Source organism: Rhopalosiphum padi, chromosome 2, assembly GCF_020882245.1.
Source record: "Rhopalosiphum padi isolate XX-2018 chromosome 2, ASM2088224v1, whole genome shotgun sequence".
Classification (NCBI taxonomy): domain Eukaryota; kingdom Metazoa; phylum Arthropoda; class Insecta; order Hemiptera; family Aphididae; genus Rhopalosiphum; species Rhopalosiphum padi.
Genome location: NC_083598.1, coordinates 11,194,928 through 11,220,618, shown reverse-complemented (window position 1 = coordinate 11,220,618; position 25,691 = coordinate 11,194,928). Strand labels below are relative to the sequence as shown.

The 25,691-nt window shown below is 25.1% G+C and overlaps 1 protein-coding gene across 2 annotated transcripts in view; it reads left to right on the top strand.

The window, feature by feature from the left end:
- Window positions 1–25,691, top strand: part of LOC132918891 (collagen alpha-1(XVIII) chain) — a 233,862-nt gene that overhangs the window by 56,017 nt on the left and 152,154 nt on the right. The window contains exons 1-2 of one of the 2 annotated variants that reach the window (XM_060980236.1): window positions 10,361–10,846; window positions 19,608–20,140. The exons of the other annotated variant lie outside the window; for it this stretch is intronic. Coding sequence (XP_060836219.1) covers window positions 19,916–20,140 — 225 coding nt within the window. The 5' untranslated portion in view covers window positions 10,361–10,846; window positions 19,608–19,915. Of the gene's footprint in view, window positions 1–10,360; window positions 10,847–19,607; window positions 20,141–25,691 lie in introns of those variants that run through there. 2 annotated transcript variants of the gene reach the window in all.

The following is a 25,691-nucleotide window of genomic DNA, read 5'->3' as shown; positions in this document are numbered from 1 at the left end:
TTTAATTAACTATGAGAATCGCTATAAATTATCATATTAACCAGGTTTTAAATTACTAATGTACCGTGAGTCATTTATCCTCTATGCGTAGCATGGTTAGTACCTTACGTTAGAGAATCATCTCGTAGCCTATCGTAAGCTTATCGGCAGAAAAATCTGAGATACAATATGTATTGAACACAGATATAAACTACAACAATTAGATAATTCAAATTTACTTTTAGATACGTGTTATACGGTAAATATGTACGTCATATTTTTAAATTTGTATGACTATTGCAATGCGTTAATGTTATTTTAAGACTATGAGTATAATATAATATATTACACTTATATATCCAAAGCTTATTGGTCACAATGATGTTCATATTTCTACTAAGTATTATACGTACACATAAATATTTATTATAATATAATGTAAAACATCGATTTTTCTGTCATAAATATAACTGCATATTATGCATTTATGTCAAATCAATAGAATAAATCAACGTTAAAAAAAATCGTTATGAAAACTGTAAAATTAAAACGATTGTTGTAAAACACAATTTTTCAAGTGTCTAATTTGGTTTTAATTCTTTTTGTGTATATTAAAAGAGAATTTTTTATATCATAAGTTAGTAATTACATAGTTATAACGTTTTTGGTTTATGATAAATGTACTCAGCAACTGTTATTATTGGTATGTATTATATTTAAAATTATTGGGACAAGTATTAATAAGTATTAGTATTAATTCGGAGATCTAATAATTAAATCAATAAAATTATAACTTTTCGACAGTACTAAAATTATTTTATTAAATTTATACGTTTAATATATGCATTAACCAATAATATAAACAATGCAATGTAAACATTTAGATTTCAGAATAATGGTTTGAGCTGAAATTCAGGTTGAACGTGAACAAAATACATAGTACTCAAATTAAATACTAAAGTACGCGAGGCGTGACACTTAAGAAATTCAATCCATTTAAATTATAACATAATAGATAACTACTAAAAATGTATAAGATACAAGTTCAAAAATTAAGATAAAAATATCTTGTTTTGTTAAAAAAAACAACACAAAAACGATTAAACTTACAAACTAAATGTTTAAATACACAAATAAAAAACAGTAATTAATATTAATATATGGATGAAACTGAATGCGGACATTTTTGTTTATACAAAATTATTAATATTTGTATAATTGATTTTTTTTTTTTAGTACATTACAACAAAGAACATGAATTATAATATTTACTTTACTATTATTACTATTTTAAATTGTATGATGTTATTATTAAAGAAAAATTATTCATATGGTCGTATTATTGACTTTAGATGTTGTTAATAATTCATAAGTGAAAAATATCAAAACTGTTATAAATGTTTTGTCGTCTAGACGTTTTATAAACAACATTAAAAAAACATTTTAAATTATTAAAATAGATTTAGTTAGTTGAGGTAATATTATGATATTAGTCTAAATTTGTTTTTGATATTTTAAACGAAATATTTGTCATGTACTCATGTCCAATAGCCATGAAATTAATAAAAACATAAAATACATATTATCATTTTATTTTACTATCCCAATTTCATTTTAATTAATTTAAAATTTATTGGCTCATATTTACAAATAGTTGAAAGGCTAACAAAATATTATTGAATAGAGTCTGTATTTAGATTTTGTGTGTGTGCTTGTATTTTTTTATCGGTATTTTAAACATTGGTTTATGAATAATAATTGTAAATAACAATGGATACAATTATGCCTTCGTATAAAATCGATTTTAAATTGTTAAATAAATCAAAAGTACTGTAATAAATAATTTTTATATTTAATTATTATAAATACTGTAAAAATCACTATGATCATTTTTTTTTATAAATTATGGGTAATATGATATTTTAACATCATTAACCTTCATTAAATATAATACATAAATATAGGAATTAATTTTAGTTTTTAAAAAGTATGCCTTTGTTAATAAATACAAAAATGATTTAGTAATAATATACGTCTATTAAAATTTACTATGTTGTATATTATCTTTAAATAAATTATATTTATATTATATTTATTTATAGATATGTATAAAACCCTTTAGAATAATAGTACAATAAGTTATAATAATTACATGATAGTTAAAATTAAACAGTTATAAATACATAACAACTACATATAATATTATAAATAATTGATAGCAGAACATAATGCTACATAAAGATTTTGCTTTAAAATATGGCGCTATGTGAAAAAGAAATCGATTTGAGTAATAAAATTGTTAGCTAAAGCAAGAACTCTCGGAAAAAAATAATACGTAACTATAGTTATTGTGGTAAGATGGACAAAACTATATATATTTTTAATAATAGTCAAACATTTTTTTTTTTTTAGTTTTTAAAATCTTATCTTATACTTATCTTACTATAAAAATATATTTTATACAATAAATTATAACCAATGCATAATTCATTAATTTACCTTATAGTAGGAATATATTGCAGTTCAATAATATTGTTATGTCTCGAGTCACTGAAATATTTTGAACAATTGAAAGTCAACTTGCGAAATTGTATATCATTTGAAAACTAAATATGACTGTTGTATAAATATTATAATAATTTTATAAAATACGGTTTTATAATTTTGTTAATCTTAATTATAAATAAACATTTATATCATAAGTGTAACCTAAATGTTTAAGAACTTTATAATGAATCATTATTTATTATAACATAATATTATGATATACCTTTTGTTTTAAATTTTCCTATTTACTTAATTTTATAGTTTCACGATCTGAATATACTTTACAAAAATTAAAGACTAGTAAGTATGTTATTTACAATAGGTATTGTATTTTTTCCCATCTCAGATTTTTCATGAATCAAATTCATAAACTTAAAATTAAAATGCTATTATTTTAATGACGATTCGTTTTTACCATAAGAAGTTGTATTCTTGGAGTATTGTATAATGTATTTACGTATTTTCCATATATATATATATAATGTAGATTGTTATAATAGTGATAGTATTTTTTTTTTATGGCGAGTACCCTTTTTTAATAGAAGTTGTTATTAAATAAAAATAAAAATATAAGCACCTTATCAGTTCGGATACGATAGATTATTTATCATATTTTTCATTATAACGTTTTAAATTAAAATACTATACGAGCAATATAATCGTGTAGTATTATAATTATTAATCTACTACTATAAGGACTAATATATATTTATACTTGTAATTATTAATAAAAACTTAATGCAAAGATATTGTTTACCTACTCAGTAAGTTATTCAAGTGTAACTGTATAATATTATAGTTTATATGAAAAATATTCATTCTAAAAATTAGTTTACTTTGCCTGATAAAAAATGATTAAATACATATTTACGTAAATTTAAACCTAAGCTAAAATTATTTTTTTGTTATTTTTTTGATATGATATTATTGAAATATGATTTAGACATAAGTCATGCATACTCGGTCTCTAATAAAATTATTACCATATATATAGTGCATACAAAGATTGAATTTTCTAAATTTCTATACAAGTTGATTACATTGAAATTATATTTAATTTGTATTACAGGCGAGTCTTGTGTTATTGAAAATGTATACTAAATAATTATAATTTATACAATTACTCTTACCTTTATAGCTGCTCGTTTTCCACTAAGTCGACGCATATAGTATCATTAATATCAATTCAAGGTTAAATTACACACCATTACCTATTCCTCTACTAAACTAAACATTTTTATAAAATTAGAATACCACAATCAATGATAATAATATTGATAACCGTAAAAAAATTTAAATAAAATTTAAGCATAATTATAACTCTTTGTCAATTTACACATTTTCCATCAGATCTTTAATCGATTTCATGTAGTATTCATAAATAGATATTTTTTTTTTAAAAAAATTATATAAATGCATGCAACTAAAATGTATTTTGGTATAATGTATACTCATATTTTAATTTGATATACATTAAATTTAAAGTTATCCAATTTAAATGATTTAAATAACACTTTAAACCGTACACTGTCAATGGAAAATGGCAATAAAAAGTTCAATATGTTTTTTTTTTAAATTTTGATATGCACATAAAACGACAGCCATTATTCTGATAATTTTCTATTTTTTTTTTGTTTAAAACTCAAAAAAAAAAAAATTCTAATTAAAAAAATTTTTTTTTCCTTAACGGTTTTCATAGTTATGTACTAACATTATTATTAATTGAAATTCCAATAAAAATATACTTATTTAAAATAAATTAAATTTTAACCTATAAAAAATAATAAATCGAATTTTTTAGTGTGTTTAGCTTTAATTATGCCAGTTATAATATCGTATTTCCCGAGTAAAAGAAAAAATAATATATTATGTATAAATAATAAATAATAAATAATGATGATCCCGGGTTTAACATTTCGGTACCATTATTACGACCAAACACATTTCAAAAATATCCCGAGTTATAAACGACACAATTCGAAAACGCTCCCAGACGATAAGTGTATATTTATTGACTTAGCATAATACAAAATGTACAGTCAATATGTTTTAACAGTTACATATATGTTTTATGATTTTAAATTGTGCATTGTGTCTTGTGACAAGAAATTATACTTTGATTAAGAACCAAACATAATTTTTGGTTACACGTCACACGGTCAAGTATATATATATATAGTTTGAAACATTATAATATTATTATCATCATGTTAATATGTTCTTCTATCTATTCTATAACATTTTAATATGTAATAGAAAAATACAATGGTTTATTGTCAAGTAAACAGCTATAAAAACCGTATAAAATGTAAATGAAACAATTTTATGATATCGTAACATACTCACGTGAGTAGGTTAAAAATATGCGATCGAATGGCTTGTACTCTGATCAAAACCAAAAACCTATATAATATACATATATTATTATTATTTATAAGAAATAATAACTTTAAAAGTCATGATTCACATTACTATTCATAAACTATTAGATGTTTACGACTATAAGAAAAACATAAAAACCGTATTACTTATTACCGACGTTGGTCATTTTCTTTTGGATACATAGGTACGAGTTTTTTTAAAAATAAGTTTAGAAAATTTTCAAACAAATGTATTAAATGGGAAAAACGAAGTAGAATGCATTTTAAAGAGAATTCGAAAATATATTTTTCAATAATAATAATAATAATATTTGTCTTTGAACTGTTTCTAAAGGAAAATAGTGAAAAGATGAGTAAAAAATAAAACATAATTATAACTTTCTCTAGTGTAACGCAAATTAGTATACGTATTGAATTACATTTGTATGAAACACAATTTGTTTGTACATTTTTATTTTTATATTCGTAGTAAGTTTTTTCATAGGTTATTATTAAAATAAATACTGAAATACATTTGACAATATTGTATTTTATTTTAAAATCCTTCATTACTTTTACATTTTGTTTTTTTTTTTTATTTTTTTTTAATAAATATGTGTTTGAGTTAATTTAAATATTTGATAATAACACAGTTAGATTTTGATAAGTCACTTTAAAGCATTTGTTTTTTTTTTTTAAATAATTTACAGTCTATAGATAATAATAATATTACGATACTTAAGTTGAATGAATAATTAACAAAAATTATATATAAATATATATATATAGCCCGTTATTAGTAACTCAGAAATTCATAATATTAATTTTATTTTTGACAATTGCATATTATATTATCTCTTATAGTATGTTTCATGGAAAAACAATGATTTATTTTATATTATATTATGTTATAATATATATGCGGATGGAAAGGAATTAAAAATGTTTAATTATTTATATTACTGTTATATTATAAAAAAAATAATGTCTCGTTCATTCATTCCTTTATCTTATGTAAATAAAAAACTACTGAATTGTTTTTAGAAAAAATTATATTTATAGATTCCTTGAGACTCGATACGAATTTGTAACTTGGTTTTCAGCCCATATTGTGTGTATTAGGAATACGTGTTATTTCAGCTCACGGACATATTGTTTGCTTCATATATATATAATATTGCCATTTGTTACAAATAATAAAATAGTTTTTAAGATTATATATCATTTTCTATAATGCATTTAATATTGTTATTTAGGATAACAAAGCTATTCTATATAAATGTAAAATTGAGGAACGACCATTATATAATATATGAGTTAAAGGCTATGGTTGAGGTTTATATAAAAGTATTTTAAAATCTTCGGCCAATTTTAACAAAAAAAAAAAAACAATAAAAGAATATTTCAACTGAATTAAAAAAATGTATATATATACATATACTATATAATAGATGGTCGGCTAGTACCGATATTATTAGTCAGATTTATAAATATACAATTGTTGATTAATTTGATTAATTTTCCCTACATTTTGAACACATATTATTTAGAATCTCGGACGGATCATAAACGTATTGGAATAGCAACCACGAGACCACGAGTAATATAGCTATTATATTATATAAAAGACACACTGTATGGCTGAGGTTTAAACGTAGAATAAAAAAGAATACTCGTCCGATTTTGACGATTCAAGGAAGGTTTATATTATTATAGATTTAACCAGTTTTTATAGGTAGGCTTTACTCAGTATTAAAATTATAACCAATAACCATATATTCGTTTATTTTTGCTTGCTATTTGTTCGCGTAAAGAATAAATTTACTATTATTACTATTCGCCGTAGGTGGATTGGCAATATCGGTTTCATTTATCGCCGGATAATACAGCTAGTAGTGTATAAAAAAAAAACCCCGTACAAATATTTGTGTACACAAAATGATAATAATAGTATTAACCTTTACCGGTTAATATTACAATCATAGAAATTATTAGATTGTTTTTCGGTCAACTAAAATAAAAAATTTAAAAAAAAAAACGAGACTGTTAGAGAAATACCGAGATCGAGAAAGAAGTAATGAGAGGGAAAGATGGATGGTTGAATTTATACATTTTAATGAGAGAAATTTTTCTCAGAGCTTTTGGAATAAGGTGAATAAAATAATATGCCGCGACGGTTGCTTAATAACTTGAGATTGGTGACATCAGACGGGTGAGCGAAAACGCCAGAAATATTTTCAGTGAGAGTTTTTGGTCGGGTTAATAATATATTCAGCTGGAAGTTGCAGAACTTTGGAATACTCATTCGCGAAAACGTTACACCTGTTCTTCTGACGTTTATAGAAACCAGGCCATTGTATATAAGGGCAATCCGTTGTCTCGAGACTGTGTGAATACACAGCATACGTCTGGTTGTCAGAGAACTTATGGATGCTTAAGACATATCTGAGAGTCAATATAAAATGTTTCATCTATGGCAAAGTCAACAAAAGATAAACACTTTACATGCGGTAAACATTCACAACAAATTTTAACACAATTTATTGTGTGTATTTTCGTGAATATAATTGTATAAGAAATTAATAAAATGATGAAATGTAGAGGTAATATTATTTGTTAATAAAAATATACATATATATATATAAATATAATATTAAATCGACAGAATATGGTTTAATTATATTCTCAAGGTTATTATATAAAATAGTATTACCAATATTATTTTTCAATAATTCATCATAAACAAATTTTTGAACAATAAACTTATTGAAGTGTGTAAAAATAATATTATTTATTCTTATGGTTGACAAGGAGAATGACGTGATAAAAAATAACTTTGAGTTATGAAAAAGTTTTCAACGCGAGAACACTTAAACTATGAAAACTTTAAACGTTTAAGATTACCAATAGCAATTTATAAAAGAACGTGAAAATTCATAAACGAGTTTAATATATTTTTAAGTAATAGTTAAATTTATAATCAAGTTTAAGACATTTTTAAACAATATTGCAAAAACGTAAAAACAATTTATTTATTTTGTAAATTGTAATTATTTGTAAAATGAAATAAAAATAACAACATTTTTTATTCTTAATTTAAATTATATTTTTGTTAACTTTATATACATTCAATATTTTTTTTGTATGTTTATCGACTTCGTGCGTTAATTTCGTATTAATTATATTTAAATTTTTTTTTTACGATATGTATTGCCAACATATAATTATACAATATGAAATATAATTAATAATTATTATCGTTTTAATTGTAATTTGGATATCAGCATGGTATATTGGTATCTAAGTAGCCTTCATGATACATATTACTTTGTTTCATAAAAAAACATGGGATGCACATTTCAGACAGATAAATATAATTAAAATTAATTTTTGAAGCACATATCAATTGAATACAATAAAAACATTAATTTCTTCAAACGAAAAATAGATATATATGTGACACATTATTACAGTATATAAACAATTAAAATCTAGTTATCCTCAAATAATATATATATATATATATATATTATATACATCTCTACAGTTTAAGGTACAACACATGAACAAGCTAAATATATTTCATAATTTATTCGAATATAACTATTGTTTATACACATTTTAAGTTTATTGTACTATAATAATATTTAACTCAATTTTTATACTTAAAACACATTACTTTATTAATATACTTTTTTTATAAGTACATATTAATATAATGTATATATTTTTGTTTTATAAATAAGCTATTTTCCTTTATATTCATTATTAAATCAGTAGGTACTTAAACAACAAATTAATCTATTTTCCTATACATAATTCTTGTGAAATTTGATTTCTGTTTTTTGGTTTCTTAGAAATGTTAATAACCCATTATAACATACATTAAATGTGTACTTTAAGTTAATAGTTAAAACATTCTGGTAAAATGTAGAATTTTTTTTTTCTTCAATAAAATGTATCGATTTGCATAAAATTTCAATTTTCATTTAATTACAGTTAATTTTTAATTTAAACTTAAATTATTTCACACTCTAAAAATTAATATATAATTAATAATACAAATCACTTTGATAATAATGAACAAATATATTAATAAATGCAGTTTGTGACATGAGTACAATTTTAATTGAGTTCGTATTACTTGATATAAACGAAATAGACCTCACAATTTAAAGTTTCCTATTTAGTATTTAACTTTGAAATTATGAGACTATAATATGTCGTTAAATTTATTAGAAATTTCTCAGAGTAAAAAAAAAGTTTGGAACATCAACTTTTCCAAATTGGCAAGTTCATATTATGTTGTCACGATTGGACTGAATAAGAAAAAAAAATAACAAATTACGTATAATAAATTATTTTAAATATGCATCGACTCAACACTGGAATAATATTACATCGCCACCGATTGCGATGAACTAGCAAAAATATTATCATTTAAGTATAATACCTTATATACGGTTTTGTTTTGATTTAATTGTAGACTTAGTAGAGCGATAAATATATTAATTTTAAAACGATGTGCGTTTCTTATCTAAATTTTAAATTGTATGTTTGAAGACACATTTTATAGTAAAAAAAATACTCTACTCGTTAACGTTGATGAAGGTTTTTATTAAGAATAAGTGATTTTATTGATATTTTTGTAATATTATCAATGAACATGCTCGGTACTTTTTAAAATAATCAATAGCATTTTAAAACTATTTTACTTTAAAGTATGAAGCTGAGGTGATGTCAGAATAATTAAATATTCACGCGTAAAATAACGATTTAAACAATTTACTTATAGACTCATAGAACGTATTCGTCCAGAATCGTATTTCGCATGCAATGATTCATCATTGAATTGAAATTTAACACATACATTCCAGTGATTTATTCAATTACGAAATATACTCTGCAGATTGGTTATCTACTTTATTATTATTATTATTAATATTATTACTTCGTCGTTAATGTTCGAATAAAACACTTTTTCTTTGTTGTTTTCGGTGTCGAGTGCGAAACAGCACAGTTCGCAATAATAGCGCGATGCTACGGTTTTGGGATTCAATTTCGAACAATTATTGAACGCGAGTTTTGAAGAAAACGATCTCCATTTCACCTGTTGCGAACACTGATGCTTATTACACACGAGTCGGCAGTATCCATTACATTCGCTTCTATCACGCTATCTATCTGTCTCTCTCTCTGTCTCTCTCTCTCTCTCTCTCTCTCTCTCTCTCTCTGCAGTGACATCGTCTAAATGTCAAAACAGCCATGTAATCCTTCTGAAATTTTGCCGAAAAAATAATAGAAGAAGAACAAGAGAGAAAAATAGAAGGAGGAATAATTGAAGGGAGAAAAAAAGGCACAGCACTAAGCAGTCGGGTCGGGGTGTGGATATACGCGCGGAAGGGTTGTGCGTTGCAGAACTGGCGCCGGCGCTGGTGATTTGGCGGTATTCTCAAAACGTTCGCACCGACCACGCTGCAGTATAGTCGCCGTCGGTCGTATTAGCGGATGCCTATCGTTATTCGAACGATATCTCGTGTTGTATAGTCAAATCGAAAATAACATCGCGTTAGACGTGGCGGAAATAAAAATATAAATAAACAAAAAATTTAGACATTTATTAATATATTTTTTTTTCTTACGTACGTATTCACATAAATGATCATATGATCATGATATTTCAGTAGTATTGTATTGTATAATAATTGTTGTATCGAGTAAGACAGTATTAAACAGACATACGTAATCAAATTATTTATTAACACGATCGTTGTCGTCTATCGATGGCTGTGGGTTTAGGGGAAATAATAATTTCGCATAAAACGCTCTCGGTACTTTGCGAAATCTGCTTAAGCTTTTAGTGGTAGTGAGTGAGGAACACTCAACACTGTTAAAAGCGTGTCGAATAAAAGTTTCCCCCTCCTTTGTGAAAAATCTAGAGGACAATCCATTTTGATCAGGTAATGATTTTCTTTTTTGTTGGATTAGAAAAAAAAATGCTTTTAAAGGTTCACGTTTGATCTTGGAAACGTGAATATACATTATAAAATTCATATACTATATGATTTTTTGCGGATACAAATATTAATTATTGGCAATCCTTCTAATTCAGTTAAATTTAAATTATGATTATTAATATTATTATATTTTTCTAATCCTAGGATTTGAATATAATTATAAACAATGATATGTCGATTATAATAATTTATACATTTATAAAACACACACACACATGCATATATATATATATATATTATGCCAAATATAGTAGAGTGATTATAGAGAGTATCACAAACATTACATAGTTATTAGAAAGACTAACAATTGAGTTTCCGTTGCTCATAAAAGTTTAAATGTGTAAATATTTTTAGACACTTATTGATATTTTTCAATAAAATAATAACTTGCACCACTCATTTTTATGTATAGTTGTAATTATATTACCCTTGAATCATAAATACTAACTTTTATTGAATTATATGATTATATATAATCAATTTATGTAGATGTGTTAATGTTCATAATTTTAGATTATGCACAATTGTATTATTATTATTTTTTTATTTACTAAATATAAATTACTATTAAATTTATCATTTGAAATTAGTTTTCTGCGAATATTGTTTAATTTTATTAAAAAAAAATAATTTTAAAAAAGGTAAAGTATTACTTAAATACAGTTAGTAAAATTATATTTTTATTTTTAAGAGGCAATCGAAAGCTAAATACGTTTTACAACCATTAAAATAATAAAATAAAATTTAACTCTAATACAATGTGTTTCACAATTATTTCGTTAATAAATATTATTATTTAAATGTGCGTAATTATTTATTACAGTAAAAATGAATTTGGTAGAAACTTCACCTAAAATTATTTGCTAAATGAAAAAAAAATACTTATCTATGACCAAAGATTATGTAATAAGTCAACACAAATAATAAGTTATAATTTATAACTATTATTATAATATACTTAACATATTATAATCGTTTTCATACGACAAACATTATAATAGAAATACTAAGTAATTCAGTACTCAATAAAAAAATTCATCTCAGAATTGCTTTAAACTCACTCATTGTATATGTACAAATGAATATGAATAATATTATAGCATTTAACTAAGAACAAAATAATAATAAAATTACTAAAATGTTTTTTTTTCAACTCATGAATTGAGAATACTTAAAATTACTTTATATTTTTTCTAAAATTGTATTTATTTTTTGAGATTTAAAACATAAAGAAAATACTATTGATTTTATATTGATGTGTTATATATATAAAATATATATAAATATATAAAAAAAAACACTTTATAAGGTAATAAAAATGTTTTATAAAATACTTATTATGGAATTTCCAAATGTAAATTTAATGCAGATGTTTTTCTAGGATAGTTATGTTGCATAATGTATCATAATATCCTTAGATGTTGCGATGAAATTCAAAACAAAAAAACGTTGAGATGTTTGTTAAATAAATTGTTTATATTGGTACCTATTTTTTTGATAATAATTATAGAAATAAAAATAAATTTATTTTTAGTTAATAAAAATACGGGAATACAAACCTATAAAAAAATAATAATAGTAAATGGGTCAATGGATGTGTTTAATTATGAAAACAATGATTGGTGTCATTGCATTTGATAAACAAGATTGTACACTACTCAGTCTATCTATATGATCAATATTTTTTTCCACTAATATTACTAAAAATGTTTATATTTAAAAAATAATATCTAAAAATAGTTTTAAATTGAAACAGTAATAATATATACCTATAACATTATAATTAATCTAAACAATAGCATAATGTATTATTTTTTATGTATAATTCATAAAACTTTTTTACGTATATTCATTACTTATTTTAGAAATATTCAAAAGATTCATTTAGTAAAATACTGATAATTTAAAATATCTCTTTTCCTACTATATTTATTAAATGTCCCATCAATTGAGCAAAGTATTAAACTTATTGATATTTTATATTAGGTAATAGGTAGATACAGAAAAGAATTAACTGTGGAAAAAAATACACAAGTTAGTATACAATCATAAGGCATATATCCTTGCTCCGCGTAGGATCTAATAATATATAATAATATATAAAATACATGAATACTGAGGTAATTTACTTGTTGTAATCTCAGACGATTATGTTACATTTTGTATATTATTATATTATCGGCAACACCGAGATAGTTAGAGGAGTTCGTACATTTTAATTGTTAATTGTTAACTGATTTAATTTATTCCATTTTTGATTTTTGTCATTAATATATGTTATGTAATAGTCATGAAACTTACACAATTTGTTTTTTTTCAATTTTCAATATAAAATTCAATCATAATTTAAGAAACATAGTTCAAAAAAATATTCAAAATTAAATAACTCCAAATACCTAATTATGAGAATTGTTTGGCATATCGTCATATTTAAATTATACATATTGTAATACAATTTAGATATAAAACAATGGCATGATCTGTTGATTGCTGTTCATCTATAAATCCAATCTGAAAAAAAGGAGTCATTTTGTTTTTAAAACTATGTGTTTTTATTTCAGAAAAACATATTTTCAACTACTACGATTTTAGTAATATGCTTTTGGTTGAAAATAATCGAACGAAGGAAATTGTATACTTTATTGTGTATACACGTTAAGTACGTTACGAACACATATCAAATGGATATATTAAACAAGTGTTATTATTTTCAACTGTGAATTATGAAAATTGTACGTTTAAAATGATCATCCCGTATATTTAACTCAATACATCTTATTTCAAATGGTTCCTAGTGTTCCTACTTATTACTTATATCATACATATCCGGGCACGCTAAGCTTTTAATATTAACATCTACTGTACACGCACCTGTGATAATAATTTTATAAATACTGTATAAGTTATATTATATGGTAAATAGTTTACTGCTAATGAAGTAGGTATTGCGCATGTATAAGGTGAATATTATGAATACTCGTTTGTTATTGATTTAAATAATTAACTGTAAAATTAAATTTTAATAATGTACCTATCTTTACCATACACTGTGATATGAAACGTTGAGTGATGAATGATGATCTCACAATAACTTTGTGCCATGGCTATAGCCTATAAGTTACATTATAGACATACTTGATGAAATGTTTGGTGGAAATGAGGAAAGTGGTGGTGGTGGCGCTCTCGGTTGCAGACATCTATAATAGCGAACGGCTCAGATAAAAAATGAATTGCCTAGAGTTGGGATTAAGTCATTTTAGATACCTGGTAATGGCTGTTAAACCGTACAAGTTTACAGAGAAACATGATATCCTCTTTTAACATTACAACTTTCGATGAAACATGAAAATATTGTATGGTTCAGCGTTTGTGAAATATTTAGCAGGGCGGTGACGTGGTGTCTACTCCGTAATTGCGTGTGTAGTTATCTCGTGTATTTTGTTAAATTAAATATATTATATCGCTATACATTTAAATAAATAGATACTGGGAAGCTTTATTACTCAACTCCAACCATCTGCTGAATTGCATCTAAAAAAATTAATTTTTTTTAAAAATGTCACCGAAATAATCGAACAGATGGCATCACGTGTGTAATGTACTGATGTGTATTTGTATATAGGTTTCTCAGTTTTTCGGTTTTCGAAGTTGTGTTAGTCGTGTATTTCCTTCTTTGACATTATCTGTAACCTTAGAGATTATACTAAACTAGAATGGGGGGAACCTTTCTTTTATATAAAAATATATTATAACTATCGTGAAATATTTTTTCATATCGATAACGACAAAATATAAAAATTAACATATTTTACCGACAACGTATGTGCTGTAAATTTCAAATACACGGATTCGCATGACGATAATTTTGAAATTTTGAATACAAATCATTCTATAGAAAAAAAAATAGTATTTATAATTATCGATAATATGCGGTCATATAATAAATTAACCAGGTATATAATTTTTTAATAATTCATTATGTGGTGTAATTAACAATAAGAACACGAAAACATTGATTTTATTTCCACGAATTTAGACCAGGGAAGATGCATGTGTTAGAAAATAATAGATTTCATTTCATTTTATCTCGTTAATATAGTTTCATGGGTTACGTACAACCTACACATGAGCAGTGGAAACCCGAGCATATAGCCGCAGGTCCTCTGGCCATGTTATTTCTTTATTAAATGAGAGCGATCACAATAATAATATTGTTTAAATCGGACCTGCGGCTTTCGGTTAATGAACGGACACTTTACAGATGACATACGGACCTCGATGGTGAAAAAGGGGAAGTTCGTTAAAAGTCAAAACTATTGTATTATAATATTATCCAACATCTTTTAGTTGAAATAAATGTTCATTTTCTACCTATTTTAGCCTCAGTTTCTGCGATCGTTCGTCGCCCAGACACCACAAAAAAATACAATTATATCTAACTTATATACGTACAGTCACAAATCCGTCCGTAAAATAATGTTTAACGGTCCAGTGACAAACATTTTTTGCGTGTAAATATTACGACCACTACCAATAACCTAATAACCACCGCCTCGATGAATAATGAATTATTATTGAATTATATCAAATTTTTAAAATTAATATGCCATATTTTCAAGTTATTTTTTGTATTAGGTACTCAGTGAGTGTTCTGTGCTTAGTTTTTGTATTTCAAGCGATAAAACAAAACCTTCCCTCCCACCATAACTATAAATTATTTAGTGAATATCTAGTGTTTAGTTCCAAATTCAAACGAGTTGTTTTTCAGTTATTAAAATGTTCCATTTAAAAAACAATTGTTCTTGAAAATGGTATTATAAAAATAAAAAATAAATGTAATAGTGGATCTAGTATTTGTTATAATTGGCCCATATTTACAAATCACGAATGTTAATTAATTATCGTTATTAATAAATAACGATATTAATAATATTGATATATTTATTAATTAAAAAGGTTATCGTTCAAAAACTGAAGTTTTCATCTTCACGGTATACTCCTTAAATAATACAAAAATCATAAGTATTTTAAAATATGTTCCTAAAGTATAAGTAAAAATTCCAAAAATTATATTTTGAATAACTAAAGGATTCCAAGAAAAAAATGAGTTGAAAACACCCAGCATAGTATAGGAATGTAACCGATAGTAAGTAGGCCCGTCAAGTCAGCCAACCATTGAGACCGTAAAATGCGTAAAACAGACCGTGGGGGCTTATTATTTTTTTATTATGTTTATTATTATTAACGCGAGTACCTATATTATACAAACGACTGTTGTAATATTGAGAGAAGAGAAACATTTCGCTGCCACAGATGACATTTAATCTATTTAAATATTTATCTACTTTTATTATATTTTTATTACGTAGTAGAAGAGGATAAAGGATACGCTGAACATCACGGTGAGCATGCTATTTGCCAATGGCTGCTAACAAAATAGAGAATACCGACACAGTTCTTATTTAACCAACTTTGACCTTTGTAGATGTAAGTGCTTAACCCTAGAGAAATTTTATGCGATTTTTTTTTCGTCGTTTATTTATTCATTTATTTTTACATTTGTAATCTGGTCAGATATTGTTTATGTTTTGAAACACTCGACACTAAAATATTTCTGACAAAAATGCTCACTGAATGGTATATTTTAATATTTTTCCACTCTGCGTGATAAGTGATTTCACTCTTTATTGCATACTCCTATTATATACATGAGAATCAAAATATTATTTTCCATCTGAATAGATAAGATTACACTACAGTTCTGAAATCGTATAGTCGACATTTCAACTTGTTTTTATCGCATAACTAAACGCTAAATCTTAGTATTTGCATCTATAATAGAAATTGCACGATGCGAACATTTCATTTACGTTTATAGTCATAAATCGATTAGAATGGTTTCGATATGATTATTCAATGGTAAAAGCTTTTGTTAGATATAAAACAAATTATTTTTGCTCTCTGTTACTAGATAAAATATATTATATTCTGAAAAAAATATACAATTTAAGAATTTAAGTAATATATTATATTTTTTAAATTGAATTATAATCTGAGTCCAAATGTTACACATAGTTGCGATATTAATATTGATACTGACAGAAGTATATATTTTAATTCCATATTTGTAATAGAAATTAAAAATCACAGTTAAAAATTAAATAATATTGTAGTATGTGTTGTAGGTAAATAATACAATTGTTATTGAAATATATTTTTTTTAATTAGTAATTCATCATTAGTTGCAATATAAAATTTAAACTATTCAATATAATCTATTATTTCTCAAATTTCTTAAATTTTAATTATTATAACAGAGGAAGAAATTTGCATGTCAAAAAAGGACAAACATCCTTTATAATATATACAGTTATTGATATCTTGCGTATATTTTACAAGTACGACCGTATAGCATAGTTTGTATAACAAAACTCCATTTCCTGTTTGTCCAATAGAATTTCAAATTATTTCAAATCTGATGGTTTTTATGTATAGTTTTGATGTTATATAATATGTCATAAAAACAATTAGGAATTTTTTTTAACTAAAATTGCCCACACGAACAAAATAAACCAATGGCGAGTTGAAAAAAGATCCAATAATAATAGAAATTAAAAACTTTTATTCTGTTGCCCTTGTCACCGAACTACATTCCGTGACGTGTATCAACTATAGTGGATAAGAATAATAATAAAAAAAAAAATCCTGCTTTATAAGCATTATGCTTTGGGGTTTCGTTATTTATTACTACAATGTAATATAGAATATAAAAGTACCATTGTCATACATCATATCAAAATCATTTTTAATGGGTAAAATTATTTCCTTGCATTGTTCAAAACTTAAAAAAAATATATCAAATATTATTGCATGGTTGGTATACACTAACATGATATGAACATTTAACTATTGGATTGGTTTATACCTATGAAGTTTGGCTCATTCGAAGACCAAATACCAATAGGATCTAAAATAAGTAATAACGGGTTAAGCTTGTTGACCTAATATAGATGTTTTTATCTACCGTTTTAAAACTAAAGCTAAAGTCAAGCTATAGGGGTTTTAGTGGGCTAATTTTCAAAGTTTAAGGTTTTTGTTTGAAAAGTGAATTTAATATTGAAAGTTTTAATGTATGTTAATATTATATTAGCGTTTATGAAAAATAGTTTCATTAAAGGAAACAAATGAGTCAAAGAAATTAAAACTATAATCAAATTGAAATATTAAAAACGCAGAATACCGTACAATTATAATGTTTGCAGGTAATAACGTCCTGTGATAAGTGGTAACGGATAAAATGTAACATTTAAAATAATGTATGACCAATAAAAAGCGCATAAAATGTGCCGTTTCGATTTTTTTGTCGGATTAAGGAAAAAAGTAATCAAAGACTAGAATTTTCAGGTCAGATATGTAACGTCGAACTCGATAGATATAAATGTCACACGCACAGAACATAATTGTTTTATATTGTTTGTGATTTGTAGCGTTATATGGGATCGTTGTAAATAAAATGTGCAAGTTTAATTTTAAAAACAATTAAAATTATTTTTCGTATCTATACTAGTTGCGTTTACCAATTAATGTATTGGAAAAGTAAATCAAATAATAAATTGCTGTTACGGTTTTACAATGATATCATTTCTTTTTATTAATTGTGTATAACTTTTGTAAAAAGCCTCTAAATATAATCTATTACAGTTAGTGAAATGATACGAAAATCTATTACTGGTCCATTGTATCTAGAATTTATTATTATTTTTTTTTTTTGTTAATAGCAAAATAACAATAAAAAAAGAATACTTATAAAAGATTTTTATTGTTTGTGGTATATTTTCTAATATGTTTAATACATTTCAAAAAAAATAACTTTTCTTTGTAATTGTATATTAATATAAATAATATATGTATGTGTGTGTGTGTGTGTAGAAATAGAAATAACTAAATAATGATGTTAAACGAATAATGCAGTTTTTTCAATTTTTAATAGTATTCGTCATCGCATCAAACTTCAATATTTGTAATAAATTATTTTTTTAATTTTTCATTACGTAAAAATATTTATTTTAATATTTATGTCACGTTCAAAAAACATACTTGGAAAAAATAGTGGTATAATAACAATTTTAATGTCTTATTTGAACGATTGAATCAAAAAATGAAAACTCCATGCATAATATTATATGTTTATGCTATTTAAAATCACTATGATTAATGTGCACATTCGTTTGCTGTGCATGTACATATATATATATAAAACTATCGCATACGAAATTGAACATTTCATTTATACTTCGAAAGCGCATGATAGTCAATTCAAAGTGTGACGATAAACCTCGAGGGGAGATATACACTACAAATGCGGTTAATGTCTATATAAATTAGTCCCGTTTTTGGGTTGAGCGCATTTTTACACTACGAATCTCCTGCGGGACGGCGACTAGATTTTACATCATAAATCACATGTGCCGCGCGTACTTATGGGATTTTCGACTATTTCATCAAAATAAATAGACAGTTGGACTAGCTACAGCAGTTCATCGCAAGTTTAAAACGTTACGACCGGCTTTATATTAACGCCGCCGTGGCTTTGCCCATTTTTATCCAGATTTTTGACACGAACTAAACGGAAAACGATTTAGGTTATATTATAATATAATATCTAATTATATTATTATAATTTTTTTGTTTTAATATTGTTTAGAGCGTATTTAAATACCCGTCGACTGTGATGTACACTAATTCGCGTCGTCTCTTGTCGTTCGATTGAGAACAAAGATAAAAAAAAAAAAAATCTGAAATAATGTAAAACTTCGGTGATTTGCCATGTACCGAGGACGTTTGTAACCAATCCAATAACAATATTAGGATAATAATATCAAAACGAAAATATAATATTATTATTATAATATTATTGTTGCCGTCGCCGTGTGCGCTTTATCGATCGCGGTAAATTAACATGTGCTCGTGCGGCCGTTATCATGTGCGCTGAACGCGTCCGCCGACGACGAAATGGCTATCGTTTTGTCAGCCAAATCGAAGGTGATAACGGGCGGCGCGGTGGGTGTGGTCTTCCTGCTGTCCGGTCTCATGTTCTGCAACCTGTTCGGTTGGAACGTTCCCGCGGAGGACGGCGGCGCACTCGTTGCCGGGGGAATCACCAACGGCAGGTCGGACGACAGACTCAAGAAGAACAACAATAATTGGCCTCCCACGTCGTTGCACCTCTATCAAAAGGTTACGTGTTTGTTATTTGAATTATTTAGATGTACCTAATATTAGAATTTCCGTACAAATGTAGTTAGTGAATGAGAATGTCACACCATTTTTTTTCATATATATACATAAACATTAGATACTATAGAGTTGGTTTTATTTTTTTACATTTTATGTTTAAGATTCATCGACAAAAACCTCAATTCTCTCAGTTTACGCACGATGTGCACGTTGACGAATTTGTTATATAATACACATAATATATACAAAAAATACTTCGTGTATTCTATAATAAGTAAATACTTCGTCGTACAATAAGTAGGTATATTATTATATTATATTAAGCAGTGAAAAACAGGGATGGTAATAATATGATATTCGTATTTTACAGTATATACCTTGTTTAATATTATTATTTATTTTATTTTCCTCAAAATTACCCTCTAATACTAAAACAAGTCGATAATAAATTATAATATAAATTTATATACAACAATATTTTAGTTATGTTCTAATAGTACCATAATATAGTGCATGAAGTGGTTGGTGACAGTAACAAATTAAAGAAATGTATAAGTTTAGATTTTTGTGACCAATTTCTTGGTTTTGTCTGTATAGGTATTAGGTACTACGATTTGATATTATAGTAAGATTGAAAATTTTAGTTTAATTATAAAGTTTTCAATAGGAAATATATTATGAGAATGTTTTCTTGAAATCGATATTGTTTATGTGCATTGGGAACTATAATTTGTTTGGATAGTGAATAAATATTTTGATTTTTATGCATATTACGCCGTATGCAATTTTATTATCATATAATATCATCATTAGTGTTTGGAATCCGTCAAACCGATATTTTTAACGTTTTTTTGTTGTTATGTTATGGCATAAAAACTTTCTCGACAAATTGATTTTTGTAGTAAAGAAATAATAATAATTATTATAAAAAACTCATTACAACGTAACTCTTTGATGTGACAAGTTAATGAAAAATCTTACCTTAGATTAACTAGTTCACGTTTAATATTTATTTGTTTTCGTTTTTTATATAAAGAAAATAAACAATATTACAATTTTAAAATTAAATTCTTTTTTTACAATACAATTTTTTTAATTTAAGGGAATCAAATCCAAAATATGTAGAAGTATAATCCAAATAGACATAAAGGTGAATTTAATTTCGTTTTTAGAATTCTTAACACTTTTTTGTATACATTTGGTAAGGTAGAGTTTTCGTGTTATGTTTGAAACTTTCGAGAGTATCTACCAACATAATATCTGTCACACTAACAAATTGTATAATGCGTATAAAACATCAAAATGCATAAACATAACCCCAATGAACCATCTTCGCTAATACGCATAAATATCATAGATTTAAATAAAATAATAACACAATGTAAGTATTAAGTGATGATTGAAATAAAATACATTCAATAGTTCTAATTTGAAATGTTATTTTAAATAACGCAAAACAATAGGAAATGTCTAGCCTGAAATGGCGTATCTCATGTTTTTTTACAAATTTTCACCGCTAAGTACTACTGACACCATATCTATTGGTGTTAAAATTGTTGCCACGCGAAATACCGTTACGAATGTATTCGCAAACGATTGCGTTTTTAAACTCACGGAGATTCGAAATCTAACGTAATTTACGTGGTCAGACATAGATGCGTTGGTGGTGATGATATTAAAGCAAGCGAATAGATATTAAGATAGTAAGTATTAGATAACACATCCACATTTACGACGTTTCATTTCGCAAGAGAAAGACAAAAATGGATCGTAGAATGGTGGTCGATGGTTGTAAAACGTGAAGGGTCTAGGAAGGGTGAAGCGGGTGACCGAATAAAAACGGCGAAGAAATCATTGCGCGGAGCAATAATAATATTCTAACGACTTCCTAACGAGCTTCCTCCGAGGGCCAGTTTGGAATTATGATGGAAAAAAAAAATTTATTTGGTACGGAAATGGCGTACAACGAGTAAATAAATAAAAACCAAAACGGAACATCGACATTAATTTTTATAAAAATAAAACGTTTTATACTTCTTTCAAACTCGATAATTTAACTTTGTTTGAGTGTAGTCGCTGCTACGTTATTAGTCACTGTGGACTTAATTTTGGGGACGTGATTCATGCCATTGCGCTAAGTGTTTGAAACTCGTTTAAAGTTATTACCAGTAGTACGCGATTAGATCGAAATACAAATGGGAAAAGCCTAATTTATAATTTACTAAAACACTCGAAAACTTCTTCATCGACAATTTCTGTAGATAGAAAATTATAAATAATCGTATATAAATTCATAACTATTATTACATAACACTTCCAGAAAGTTTTTCTGGTAAGAGAAAGATCATCTGGTTAATACAATTATTATTAATGGACTATGTAGGTATAATAACTTGCGAACAAATTGTATTTTTGAATAGATTAGGTTATCTCTGTTTAGTTTTTTTTTTTTTTTTTTTTAATAATGAAAAGTGAATTTATACTATTATGAACAATAGTAATTAAACACATAATAAAACACTGGAACAATAGCATGTAGTCACTGTAATAATATCGTTGTTTTATACTTGCACGGTTTTATAGTGCATTCAAACATACCGACATTTGTAAAAAAAAAATAAGATCAAACAACTACATTACTCGTAATTATAGCAATAATTATATGGGTAACCTGAAACGTGAATAAAATGTTACGTATTTTTGAACGACTAAAACTTAATATCTCTTAATAAATCTTAAAATACAATAAATTACATTATTCAAATTTTTAGTTTATATTATATAATCTACGTCCTGAAATGTCCGAAATAAACAAACAAAATTCATTGTAATAATATTGACTTAAAAATCTACCCATGCGAAAAATGGTCTAATGTTGATTTCGGACAATTTAGTGCACAAACCTAAAACCTTATATATATGATTTACATATATAGGTACCTATACTAGGTTATACGTATACAAATGTTTGGATTTATCATGAAACATTCAAATTCCATCGTTAAATATACAGATCGATATTATTCATACCGCGACATAATATCATATATTTGAAATTATTTCGAAAATCATATTTGTATGATAAAATAAAGTGAATTTATAATACCGCGTTTGAAATCAACTACAAGAGTTTTTGAATTAAATTATTATTGTAGACTAAACAATCCAAACAACGGAATCAAATTAAAAATTAAAAATGCTATAATTTCAGTTTACTAACTTGTTCACTATTATTATAATATACCCACTTTAAAATCAACTAATAATTATATTTTAACATTGAAACTATAATAACTCAATATATGTTTTTAAATCCTTTGAAATTTATTTTTTTTTTTTTAATATTATTATACATGATTCATGTTAAGTAAAACTATTTATATTAGTTTATATTCGTAAATTAACGAAGGAACAAGAATTATTTCCTGTAAATTAAAATTTATAAAATCAAGATAAATAATTATTACTAATACAATACTTGAAATCGTCATTTGAATTTTTTAAAATTCTTTTTTTATGTTATGAATGTTATGATAATAATAAAACAGAACAAGAGATTTCAATTAATTGTCTTCTATTTGAAAGGATTTTTTTTTAAGCGTTTTATATACATATATATACAAAGTGTATAATATTATTATATATAATGAAATATATGTATACTATACCCGTTAAGTAAAATTATATAGGTAAATTAAATATTATTAGTATCATCTATACAGTCCAAACAATACAGACAGCTATTAGAATGATAAAAATTGAAATAAATACAAAACAATGTTTGAGATGTGCAAAAGCTAGGAACTTAAGCTATTATTAAAACTTACTGTATATTATTAGTTCTTATAATATAATTATAGTTGGTAAATGCATACCGATTATTATGAATATTTAGAAAAAATACATAAAACATCTTTCATATTAATATATTATAGGTAGGAAGGTACTTCGTCGTTTTAGAAATTCATTAAATAAACAATAAAATATCTGTTTGTTTAGCGTATATTTGAACATTATGAACATTCATTTTTTTTTCATTCACTTCCATAATATACATTTTATTTATTCATCTTCTAGACCATATTATTATATTTGTTTAATAATCGTAAATACTTAGGTATTAAATACATATATATATTATAAATATAATACTACTATTATTCCATACGTTTTTATATAGTTTTTTTTTTACTAAGCTCATTATAAATACCTTACTTAAACTTAAACAAACAATATTCAATTACGTATATACTTGTCTTAACAATCGATTAAATAAAAACTACCATTATCAAAAATATTTATGAGATTGGATAATATAATTGAAATTGTAGTTTTGATCATAGAATATTTTGAACAATTTTATGGAACATTTTATTCTATTTTATTCTTCAAAACACAATTTAAACCACAATGTAACAATATTTTAATTTATAAAACCGGGGAGCTCGTTTTTTTAGCATAATACGTTTTGAGTTCAACTCACTATTGGATGGGTCACTATAATGGAGGTGTTAAATTTTAATTCGAAAAATAAACGATTCTAAATGATGAAGATGGGTTAAATCAACATATATTCTTAGACATTGAATATTGTATTATATATATTTTAATCATTATTACTATTTTCTTAATTCAGTAGATTAAACTAGTTTTTGACAAAAATATTGTATTGGTACTTACAGTGATTTCGTTATTTTCGTGATGTACCGTATAATAGAGAGTATGTCTAAATAGTTTAAAATTAGTATAAGTATTTTTTTAAATGTCACTATCCATAAATAATTTAATTATACTTAGTAATGTTGAAAATGTTCAAGTGTCTGTGATTGATATTCCACGAATCACAAAAAAATAATTAGAATTGTTTAAAGAACAATCGTTATTTTTCGTTTGAAAATCTACTATGTCAATATTTGAAAATTTAAATAAACAAAAATATATATTGCGATGCATATTTAGTTAAATGATTCAATAAAGATATATATATATATAATATATTATATGCGGTATTTATAAAATAAAGCGATTAATTATTATCTGTTTCCTAATTATACGTTTCTTTAATATCTATCACTATTTCAACTGTGTCTTTAATAGTAACAATAATTTTCTTCAATATACAACTAAAAACTATCAAAATAGATGCATCGTTTGGTTTCGTTCATGGCCATTAAATACACAATTGGTAAAAATAAAGTATACATTCGAAATATTTACGGAAACAATCATTTTGTGGGCAATGGAATGGTCGGAGGACTAAAGTGTTACTGATGCAAAACGTTATCGGTTTGAACCCAGTAAAGGGAAGAATATCTTTCTGGGCAAGAATAATTTATCCCGCTGTCAGCGTGGCAGAAGCATATTTAATTACTCTAATAATTCAGCTACCAGCACCAGTTGATTGACCTAGGTTATAGACATTTGACAAATTCCGGTCAACAGTGTCATATATGAAGTACAACAAATAAAAATTCATATCCATCATGATACGTTCGTTCAAAAATGTTTATTTTTTTTTGTTTTATATTCGTAACCTAATCTAAAGTTATGC